Source organism: Barbatula barbatula (genome assembly GCF_947034865.1).
Source record: "Barbatula barbatula genome assembly, chromosome: 15".
NCBI classification, from domain to species: Eukaryota; Metazoa; Chordata; class Actinopteri; order Cypriniformes; family Nemacheilidae; genus Barbatula; species Barbatula barbatula.
In genome coordinates, this window is record NC_136778.1 from 2,744,106 (window position 1) to 2,756,347 (window position 12,242).

General features: G+C 42.2%; 1 protein-coding gene across 1 annotated transcript; it reads right to left on the bottom strand.

Annotated features, from left to right (window-relative positions):
* Positions 1–4,898: 4,898 nt before the first annotated feature.
* trib2 (tribbles pseudokinase 2) lies at positions 4,899–10,649 on the bottom strand. The gene is made up of 3 exons (XM_079474098.1): positions 9,435–10,649; positions 8,253–8,545; positions 4,899–6,841 (listed from the first exon to the last, which is right to left on the bottom strand). Exons 1-3 carry the CDS (start codon positions 9,702–9,704, stop codon positions 6,367–6,369), a joined length of 1,038 nt encoding a protein of 345 aa, XP_079330224.1. The 5' UTR covers positions 9,705–10,649; the 3' UTR covers positions 4,899–6,366.
* Positions 10,650–12,242: the final 1,593 nt, after the last annotated feature.

Here is a 12,242-nt window from a genome sequence, read left to right on the forward strand (position 1 = left end):
TAGAACATAAACAGATTTTGGTTTGCAATGTGTTTGCAGTTATTCAAGGTGCACAGCACTTAATAGGCATGTCAGTGCACCATCTACTGGTCATTTCTTAAATAGTATTGACGAGTTTAATAACATAAAAAAATCCCATTCACCTCACACAAACCTAACAAATATAAATAAAATTGTTGATCAAACGATGTTAAAATAAGTACATAAGTAAGTACATTTTATTTATAAAGCACATTTAAATTCAGCCTACACTGACCAAAGTGCTGTACAAACCAATAAAAAAATGCAGTACAATGTCAAATAAATACAAATTAAGAGCAAGAAAACAATACTAATCCTTAGATTAAAATTCAGGAAAGGCCGTAGATTAAAAATGCGTTATGAATCCATAACCGTGGAGCAGCTACTGCAAAGACTCTGTCACCTATGGGACATACAAAAGAGCGTTATTAGCAGATCTGAGGGACTTAAGAGCAGAATGAAATGAGATCAGATCAAAGATGTATTATGGGGCTTGTCCATTGTGCAACAACAACATTTTGAATAGAATTCTAAAAGAGACAGGAAGCGACGCTAAAATTGGAGTGATGTGATCACGTTTTTTTGCCCCAGTTAACAATCTGGCCGCCGCATTCTTGACCATCTGCACATGTCTAAAACAGTCAATTGCTTTACTTAATTGTATTTTGCATTAATTACGTTTTCATATTCTCCGTATCCGTGATGTCCACTTCATTTTATTGACAGTAATGTTCATTTCTAACAGATTAAACCATGACATTTGTGACTTTAGTTAAGTAGCTGACTCGCATGTTTTATTGCATCCAGTGGCTCAGCTCGGCTTAAGTGTCATATGGGTTTTTTCTAAATGAGTAAACTGACCCTGTCAATGTGGTAAAAGAGGTATTGAGTGGCCAGAACCTCACGGGAGTCATAGCAACAGTCTGTAAATGATGTTTGTGTTGCACTGGGTTAACATAAACATGCTTCGGATGGGCTGGAAAACCCATACTGTATGCCTGGTTTCCATATCTTGGAATTACTGACGTTGGCATATGATGCTGACTTCAGTGCCAAAAGCCATAAACCCAACTCCACCTCTCCGGGATGGGTGGAGGTTGCGTCTGCATTGTCGAAATGATTTTGTTCCCCTTTGCGCCCTTTCAAATGCGAATCTCCTGTTTTATTGACATCCTGGATAATGAAAAGGCCATAAACCAGATGTGCGCTACAGCAAACCCGTGCAAGACTTGTTGGGATATTAAAACAAGCACAACATGAAACATTAGCTCTGGCCTGTTTCCTGGAGCTTCTGTCTTGGATTTATGACGGGAAAGATAAATAAACAAGAACGATCTCCAACGGCAGAGAAAGAATTAACATCATCTCATAGCTGTCGGTTTACAGCATGCTGGACCCAATGGGCTTCTTCATTGCTCAATTTTTTGCAAATATCTCAACGTGTCGATCAAGGGTTTTCACAGCTTTCACAGCATGGCAGTATTCATTTTGTCTTTTGGGAAATAAATCCTTTAGATGATTGTAATTTTGAATAAAACAGCCAATGTAGGCCTGCCGCTTTCAATGAGTTGGAATCGGTCTGGTCATTTTATACATGGGGGGGTTATATACTTTTTTAAAGACAAGTTGTTTGTTTAGCACTCGTATATCACCAGGATCTAGTGTTGTTTGAATGCAAAACACTCAGAAACACAAACAACGATAAATGCTTGATCAGTGTTTTATCTGCCATTTGATGGAAAGTATTTCCACTGCATTCTAATGAGATGCTTAGATCCAGTGCAATCCAAAACAGTGCAAGACAAACAGAAATGCTTATTTTGCTTTTCATCAGAAGCAGCACCTGCATATCTTGGTATTCGTAGCAGAAACTTAAAAGGCACGTCATCAAAAACTGTTTTAAATCTATAGAGCCAAACGCAGAAACCTAGTTTCGTTCATGCGTCACTGCTGAATGTAGGGGTTTGTTTACGGTCCAGTGTGAGTCCTGCAGGATCTCTGAGGTTTCACTGGTTTATTGGTGACGGTTTTACAGTGTGTCTTGGGAAGATGCCCTGCTGATGTCTGAAGCACCAGTCAGTCCATTAGAATCTCTTCTGGTTAGGTTTGTATTGATGCATTGAGTGTGTATGTGTCTGCGTGCTTATGCATCTTATTGGCACATTAGTACCAAATGTATCCATTAGTAGAAATAAATCCATAGCACCTTTAAAAGTGCCATTGCCAATACACTGTACAATAAAGAAAGTAATCAGAGACTAGCAAAAAGATCAATGTACGTTTCAAGCATCGTATAGTACAAAGTACTTCTGCGTCTTATGAAAATGGCAACTTAAAGGACTTCTGAAGGATAATTCATGATGTCATTTGTGTGCCATGTGTGCACTTTGGCATTGAAGTGAGAAAATATGATTTCTTGGAAGTCTAATCTATTTAAATAAAATGAAAAACGCATATATAGGCTACAGTACGTAAATCCGGAAATGTACACACGCAAATGAAAGTGTTTCCCTTAGAATGACCCACAAACAAATCGCCACGTGTCTGTTTATCCAGATGTTACGCTCTGCAGAGGATTAACCGGACAACCTTAAAGCGATAGTTCAACCAAAATGAAAATCCATGCATCATTTACTCTCATAACCCTCAGGTTTTTTTAAAACTGCAGGACTTTCTTTCTTCTGCAGAACACAAAAGAAGATATTTTGAAGAATGTTGTAACCAAACAATACTGGTCCCCATTGTACTTCCACTGTACTGACAAAACATCACGGAGACATTTCTCTAAATGTATATTTAGTCATAAACAAGGTTCTGAAAAACCTGGAGGTGCATTAATGGTGACAGAATTTATTTTTTGTGTCCCTTTAACACAAGCACCAAGTAGGCTACATACTGTTCCATAGACTGTAAACAAAAAGAGGATTAGCGCATTGGGTGGAAATGTGAATCGTTTACACTGCTGTCAGAATCATATTTGCCTAACTAACATAAAACATTGCAAACAATGTCACCTGTGGAGAAAACTAATGCGCCGTGCAAATGCGTTTCGGATTCCGTTTGGAAAACGCAATTTGCCCACCAGGGGGCGCACAACGAACGAGGGGTCGTTTTGTAATTCCCTCGCAGAAAGCTATTACCTCCACACTGTGCGCATGGTCGAATTAAAAGGAGCACAATAGGCCCAAACTGCCATCCTAATGATGTCTCACACAGTGTGCTATTCAATTTGGTCTCAGCAGTTAATAGAGAAGATTATCTGCAGAAATATTATTTATGAACACACTGTAGTTTTTGGATGCATATGCGCACATGGCTTTACCTGCTCTTATCAGATGCCAATGCTAATTAGAGGACGTGTAGATTAAACGGGAACGCAATGAGCCCTAGGGAACGAGATTTGAAAATCTCTTAAATGCTACAGACTACACAAATGAAATCCAACGGCTTATAATTCTTTGCTATAATCTTCCAGAAAAGCTTTGATGCGCGTGTCGAGCTTGCTCCTGAATGGACAAATGCATTACCGGCACTCCAAGATGGGAAAGGAAAAAGGTATGTATTTATAAATGGCAGAGGCACACTCGAAACACACGAGAACTTCTGTTTGGTGAACTGCAGGAGGAACCCTGGGCCAAGTGTTGTGGTACAGACACATCTGGCGCAGCAAATGCACTCATCTATTTTCAGTGCACTATGGAGCCTACAGAAAAACGCCCTGTTCTGGAAATGTGGAGGTGTGTTTGAACAAGAACAAATTTGCATCTGTATTTATGGGGGACTGGAGTGAAACATCAACAGCTTTTTTTTAAATCGCAGGTTTGGCTGCGAGATGACACTTTAATGAATGAGACGTTCCTGTAATGTAAAACTCTTTTAAGCAAAGATGACACCCCACAGCTCTGTTTGCATGTTTAAGCAGTGTTTTATTTATCTTAATGCCTGAAACGCAAGTGAAAAAAATATGTGTGGGTTGCATTAACGCATTAATCGAGGCTGCGGGGAAGAACGTCGCATGTGCATGAGAGAGGCTTCAGGGTCAGAACGCTGCATGCACACGACTGAGACCGCAGGGTCACAACGCTGCATACACTAAAGAAAGGTTACGGGCTCCAAACGCTGCATGCATATGAACGAGACCGCAGGGTCACAACACTGCAGGCGGCTGCAGGGTCGGATTTAGCCTTTAAGTACAGACCGTATAAAACAGGCCCCACGCACAAGACATTAATCTGTATTTGATGGATTATTTCCCCGCGGGCTTAAATCATATTTAGTGGGAGTCGGAGCAATGAAATCAAGCGATCTGGGGGGGATAAAACGGCATTATATTATAAAGTCAGAGACGGCGTGATAATGATCAAGGACGTAATGTGCAAAAGACATCATAAATGTTGAGCTCCATTGGGTGACCAGTGAGCCTGGTCAGTGAGCGAAGGTTTTGGTGAATGAATTGTGAGTAAATATTGTGCAATATAAGCAACATCTGCCATTATACAAAACTTATATCTGTATGGTTTGGCTTAAGGTTATGAAAGTGGTTTACTAACATCTTTAATCTGCAGAACACAAAAAACGTGGGTAATCAAACAACATTGACTTCCATTATTTGGACACAAACCATTTTTCAAGATAACCCCTTTTGTGTTGCACTGAAGAAAGAGTCATACACCGGTTTTGAACCACACGAGAGTAAAAAAATTACGACATAATTTGTATTTTTGGGTGAACTGTAGCTTTAAGTACAGACATCCAAAAGCCAAGAGTCAACTACTTTTACAAATAATGCCACAACATTATAGAAAATGACCATGTTTCTTAGTTTTCTTACCCGTCTTTGCTTTAGAGATTTAAATAAATATAAAGAAAACAATATTCAGTGTGCAGTTCACAATTTATTTTCGGAATAAATCTGGACAAAACACCAAAATCCGTTACATTACAATCAGAGCATCTGAGGCAGATTTCCCACCATGCACTCCCCCCTCCCCTAAAACAAAAGAAAAATAAAGTCTTTCAACATTAGCACCAAATCAGCACCAACCTAGGTAGGCAGTTCACTCTACGAAACGGGGGAAAAGTACAATGACAAAAAAATGCTGAATTTGGACTCTTAAAAATCCTTCGTTAAAGAAAAACTAAATGATAACAAGCAAACTTCCCTTGCTAGGCAGGCTAAAGCATTCAAAGGGCACATGCCATGACTAGATATAAATTACGATTTCAAGTAACATTGATATACGACGAAACGTGTCTATATGTACCCATTCAGAACATCATTTCACAGACCTATGCAGGCAGTAGAATTAACATGAGGTACTGGAGACAGTGTAGTCGCAGAAATATTTGCTAATATCCATATGGACTCAAATGCAAAATAGGGACACAGTCAGCGCGAGTTTTGGGGTGCGCAACTAACAGCACTGACCTTCAAACTTAGGACAAGCTTTGATAGAAAAGACAAACCTGTCCTGTGTCAAATGTATTGCCTACTTGTGAAAAATTTAATCGGGTTAAAAAAGAAAAACGAATACCCTGCACAAATTCTTTTTAAATAGAGTAGTAGTTCCATTATAAATAAAACTATATATTTCGCTCCAGCAAAAGGAAAACTAAAGTTAAATAAATGACACAAGTCCAGAGAGGTGGAATCGATCGTACTCCACGTCTGGGCGAGTCAAGTGCTAAACATTTTTTTAGAAAGCTCGCTGAGACCGTTTCAGTTCGGTTAAGAGCAGAAAAGCAGCAATAATACGTTAAAAAGAACAGCTTGACGCAACACAAATAGTTCTTTTAAATGCGTTCGAAACAAAAAACAAGTTTGGGATGAGAGGCTAATTCATTCTTTAGCTAGCATCTTTACATTGTTGACCTGAAGGGTTATCGAAAAGCAAACGGGTTTAATAATAACATACTTAATGTAAATAACAGACAGCCAGCAAATTGCATTTGAGGAAAAAAGAAAATCAGAGACAATCATTTACTACAAATTAGAGCTTAGCGGAGGTTTCGCCTGCTATTTTCGTTGTTCCTTGGCCGCGTTCTCCTGTGCCGTAATGCATGTTTGTAGCTTAATGTGACTCGCGCGCCTCATGAGCACCACATACTGTAAAATTAACATAGAAAATAACAGAAATCAAGAAAAAAAACAAAGTCCTGCTACATCACTCGACGCCATTAGCATTTAGCATTGTCCAGAGGCCCTAGCCGAGGAGCATTTCGCACCACCTGAGCCAGAATCCACCATGTCTCTCCACGGAATGGACGATAACGATAGACACCATTGCAATGAGTGTATTTTTCATAATCTAAAAGGACGTGGCATAATGTATGATGAGTTTGTGCTCAGCTAAAGAACTGTTCCAGTTCTTCTTCCATGTTGGCCTCTGGTACAGTTTGGTCCAACTCGCGTTCCCCCCTACCGTGGCCCACGGAGGGCGACATGCCGTTGGAGGCGGAGAACCAGGGATGGTCCAGGATCTCCCGAGAGGTGAGGCGTTCCGCCGGCTCCCGCCGCAGGATGCTACGGATGAGGCATCGGGCTTTGGGTGTCAGCGTCTCGGGGATGCTAAACTGGCCACGGCGGATCTTGCTGAAGAGCGAGCTGGGCTCCACGTCGTGGAAAGGATAGCGGCCCACCAGGATGGTATAGAGCATGACGCCTAAGCTCCACACATCCGCCGCCTTACCGGAGTAGCTGCCGTTTGTGTTGAGGATTTCAGGGCTGACGTAGGCTGGACAGCCATGCTTGTCTGAGAGAGAATCATCGGCACCTTCGAGAAGGTAAGCGTCCTCCAAACTTTCCAGCTTTATATGGTTTCTGGAAGGGTGGAGAAAAGAGATTTGATTAACAACTGAATAAATAAAGTGTGAAAGAAGTCCAAGGAACAATGTTTCACGGGCGACTGACTAAATAGCTGGTCAAAAACCCCAAAGTTTTACGCACACAGAAAGTTGCAGAACACAAGAAATGGGGATTGGCTTTCTAGATAAATTAAACGTAAACTAGAATCTTCTATGACCTTCGACGTGAAATGACTAAGGAACCAGCCTGCCAAAAACTATTTAGTTAAAGGGTGATAGTTTTATGACGGCAAAGCATAAAAATCCACTACATATTGCATGGCAAAATCCATGAATAAAAAAGCAATATGAAGATGGCCTGCAGACATTCCCGCTTGTTTCAAAACAATCCAAACGGAAATCTGTAATTCATCCGCTGAATAATAAAAAGCAGGAATATGAAGCGCTACAGATGGAATTCCTTAAACCACCAACATTTCTCAATCATTTGGGTTTTTTTCTGCAAAGCATAAAACACACGATAATGTCTTGCTCAGATCAATTATTCATGCATAATTAGAACCAAACAAAGACTCCTTCCACATATGCATTGAAAACATCTTTCGGATCCACAAATTGATGTATGACTCAGATTCAAATTGAATCATAACTGTACGCCCACCCAGTCTCGACTAACCATCCAATCCTCTCATCTCAAAATAAGTCATATTATTTTTCACTTGGCTCAGTATCCTACCGCATGTCGTCTAAATTACCCGAGGGTCAGAAACCCATCTCTGACCTGAACCTGTGACCTCAGCTGAAAGACATGCCTAAAATATTTCTTCAATGACATGCGGTACGCCAGAGAGCAACGCCGGGTCAAGAACCAAACTTAGGTGGATGCAGCATCATTACATTGTAGGGACCGATTCCAAACAAACGCCCTGCGGTCTACGGTGCGTGACGTCGCGGGAGTCCCCGTGACATCACCGGGTCAGGAACCCGGTTCTGCCTGGCTTGCCTTTCCAAACTCGGTGTGCCCTTGGTGTTTGATTTCTAGCCAGGGTAACACTCGCCACTCTTGGACGTGTCTGCTTGCAATCACTCACTGAAAGGTGGACGGCTGACGCACCAGACCGCAGAGCATGGGAAGGGTAAGGTCACCAAGCTCACATTTAAAGAACCAGGCGATCTCCATTTCCAAGGAGTGAGCTAGAGGGAATCTAGCTGAGCTGACTCATTTGGCCGAGGGGGCAACTGCCATTTAGCTTAAATGGGAAGGCCACCCAGATTCATAATGCACGCTGGGATTATTTTCAGACTCTATTACTGCCAAGCATGTGGTCAGGATCAACGCGAAACAACGAATAAGCAATCGTGTTTGACAATGTTAGCAAGTAATGGGATCACATTCGCTGTGTCGTTCCGTTTAAAGATGCTCTTACCTCTCCTCATTCTTAAAGACGAACTTCCTCAGCTTGAGGTCTCTCAGGACCAGGCCGTTGTCATGGCATTGTGCCACAGCCGATGCTATCTGATGGAAAAGTCTGGCAGCCTCATCCTCGCGTAGCTTCTTGCAGGTGCGTACGAACGAGTGCATGTCCCCATGGCTCGGCTCAAAGAACACGTACGCCCGCGTCTCGCCCAGAAGAATCTCCACTATCTGGTTAATGTTCTCATGGGTGCCCAGCAAGAAGTATGCCGCCAGGGACTCCTGATATCGACTGATATCAAAAACCTGGAAAAACAGGAAGGAACATTTCAAATTCGTGAAACGAAGCGATGGATTTCAGGTGGAAGTATAAGCCCTTCAGACAAGAGCCCTTTTTGATACTGGTGTTATGAATACGGCTTATATGCTTTCTGTGTCTTTAATTCAATTCACAATCCCGAAAACAAAAGAATGGAAATCCGCGCAGCAGAGTCAAAAAGCATTAGACCTCTGCTGCAATGCCGGGTCCCCAAAACATAACGCTGAATTTTGATGTTGCTTAGTAACAGACACAAATGGGAGGGAGGGCTAAATATAACAGCAGCAGTGGACATCGCAAGCTATTCTCTCATCGGGCGATAAGACGGTTGCACTAATGGCTTTTTGCCCACGTCAACCCTCGTGTCTTGTGGTTCAAAGTCATTAGGACCTTCCCTCGCATGCAGCCGAGCGTTCATGCATGCACACACACACGCGCGCGCGCGCGCGCAATCAAAAGGTATTCCCCACCTGATGGTGTTTTTCCACATGCCTCACATATCATATTCTTATTACATTATCAAATGTTAATTCAAATGAACATTTGAATGAGATATGAGGCCTTGAGCTTTTTTGGTTGTAGATGAATTAATGTAGTCTAGTGTAAGCAATGCAAAGGTCATCGGTTCACTTCCAGGAAACCCACATAAACCGTAAGGATGAAAGTGTCTGCCAAATGCATAAATGGAAATATGAGCCGTGTTGTCAGCTGCATCATAAAATGCATGTGAAGAATCAGATGCTGTAAACTGCAACCTTATCCTGACCTCAGAACGTCATGCGTAAAAGATAACATCCATAATGCATAAAACCCTTTTCAGTTCAGTGCATCGCAGCTCAAATACAATAGAAAAGCACATTAGAAGATCAATCTCACCTTGCACACGAGCTCTTCCCCACTGTGCAGGTGGGTGGCTCTAAAAACGTGGTCTCCCTCAATAGGCTCCAACAAAAGGTAATTTCCGATGCAAGAAATGCAGTGCGAAGAGTCGGGGGTCTCGGGGGGGCTGGGAGATCCTAAATTAGGACTGAAACTTTGGCTCAATTCTGTAGTCCTTAGGCAAGAGAGCTCCTCGAAGTCGTGCGCTTTGTGCCTCGATCTCCCATAACGCGAAATGTTAATGGGACTGGATCTCTGTATGTTCATGAGTATAAGATGAGGGTCGTCCGGATCAGAAGGGGGTCGACGGATCTGACGGACGGCTTTCGACGGGCGTTTGAATCGATTGTCAGACGCCCTCTATTTAACACCGTCCTATGTGCATTATACAACAAAAAGACACGAAAATCCCCGTTAACGCTCCCGCTGCTGACGATCTTGCAAGGATGCACTGAAACAAACGTGCATGTGCATTTAACGAAACGCTATCTGCATGCAACGGCGCGCACGCACGAATCTTGACCTCTATCGTCACCGTGCGCCCAAAGAATGTCGCGAGTTTATTATTAGACGTTTCTCGCGATCCGCAACAACGTTACAAGGGCCGCATTCCGATCGGAGATACAACGTAGCGGCATGTGACGTCAGAGCCGCACGGCAGGTAAATGGGATTTATTGCGCGGAACCGCATTCAGTGAAACGCCGAAAGGTGCCAGCCGGCGGAAAACGCCGCTAACCGGTGGTGTCCGATAACCTGAGAGGGCGCTCCGTGTTCATTCACGCGGGCCTCCGCGCCGAGTTATTTCCACGAATCTAGTGCAAGGAAAAACGTGTCATCCGGATCACGAGCCCCCCTTTGTTACGCCCGGGAATGCGACGTGCTTCCTTCCAAACTCCAAATGTTTTTGGCGATGGGTTTGATTGTGCGTAAAAGCAGAAGGCACGGCCGACGTTCCCCGGGCTGTCCCTCGGTTCAGCAAGAAGACACCGCCGCCATCATCATCATCATCATCATGTTACATACGTGGCTGGGATTCTACTCCATTTAGCGCGCGGGGTCAGCTGCACACTCTCGCACAGGCGCGCGCCGTGTTCCTGTGCACGCGATGACTGACTGGCCGACTGCGCTCGCGGGACCGACTGAAGCGCTCCACGCGCAGGACCGGCACCGCCCCCCGGCGTCACAGCCAAAGCGCTCTCTCATTGGTCACTCCCTCGACGCTGACGCATCGACGGTCTTGCTGTCTATCTTTGCGGTCACGTGAGATAATTGTTGTCCTTGGGATTTAATTGGAGCGCTTTACATGATGTGCACATTATTCATTTGGGGAGGGGGGGGGGATGACGTAGGTGTTATGTACGGCTTGTATGATTAAATGTCACTTGGTTTCTGGGGGCTGAACTAAAGCAAAACTGACACCATGCATTGCCATTATAATTAATCCTATAGGCGTGAATATATAGGGGAGACACTGAACTCCAGTGAAATTACAGTAGTTTTACGTTTTGAAGGAATCTCTCTCTCTCTCTCTCTCTCTCTCTCTCTCTCTCTCTCTCTCTCTCTCTCTCTCTCTCTCTAAACGTTTTGATGTTTGAAATTATGACAACAAAAAATGTTTGTTCTTGAAGTCAAGCTTGGACCAAATAAAAATGAAAAACAACCAATAAGTGTCCAGCTGCACAAAGTTGAACATGAAACTTGCATCAAAGCGATGACTACTTTGAATATATAAGATAGTTTTGGTTTATTGTATATTATATGCTGTTATTATGCACGTTGCTGTTATTCTAAAACGTGGAAAAATATGAATAAAAAATGCGTAAATACCTTTTGAATGGTTGTCTATATATAATTTATGTGCCTACGGTTTAAAGCTTTATAATGTGTACCATACATGCGAAGACATCCCAGCATGCATCTCGAAGTGCGGCAACTATGAAGAACATGTAGAGCATGACATACTTCAGATTGGTTTAACGTGTATTGCTGACTGCATAATTCAAGCGAATGACTTTTCTAATGTTCTAAAATGTGGAACATAGTTATAATAAAGGAGGTGTGTCTAAACGCTTAACTCATACTACATAGACAGAAACATGGGACCATTGGCTGTGGTAAATATCCAGATGTAAGTAGCTGTTCTCTGCTTTAAAAATACAGGATGTATTTTTCTGAACGAAAGCCAGATCTGGGAATTGCTGCAGTCAAAGCACTAAAAACAAATTAGAATGTGTTATATCATTTGTATATATATTTATATAATAATATTTCGTAAGCTATGCAGACATTGAGCAATAATATGCAATAAATATTGCAAATACATATCATTTAAATTGTAAAGAATGATCGCAGTCGTATTTGTTTTTACAGTATACAGTATAGCATTATCATATTATGAAATATGACAACGTTCACCCAAGCAAATATAAATTGCACATTTTTAATTCTAAACAATGAATCTTGTCTCTGTGCAGTATGATTTAGATTTAAGTCTTTCTGTATTCACTACAACACAAGTATCCATCCTTTGTGGGACGTTGTTAAGGGGATATATACTGTAGGTTGAACAGCAACAATCTGTTCTGTATGTTGTTGACCGTGTATAACCTTCTCGTTACCCAGTGCGTTGATGTTGAATTTCAATAAAACTGCTTGTACTGGAGAAAAATCAACAAGGATTTTTCAATCGGTGTACTTGGGATGAATGTCATTGTTGTGTCAGCCGCTAGTGCATTCACAAAGTGTTGTTTGTGTGTGAGAGTGAATGGTGGGTGATGAGACATATTTATACCACACAAGACAAA

Bases quoted from the DNA above. Each gene is read 5' to 3' on its own strand.
- trib2 (XM_079474098.1), bottom strand. From the start codon at position 9,704: ATGAACATACAGAGATCCAGTCCCATTAACATTTCGCGTTATGGGAGA. The intron at 8,546-9,434 runs GTGAGATTGATC...CTGTTTTTCCAG, and splicing joins GGGAAGAGCTCGTGTGCAAG to GTTTTTGATATCAGTCGATA. The intron at 6,842-8,252 runs GTAAGAGCATCT...CCACCCTTCCAG, and splicing joins GTCTTTAAGAATGAGGAGAG to AAACCATATAAAGCTGGAAA.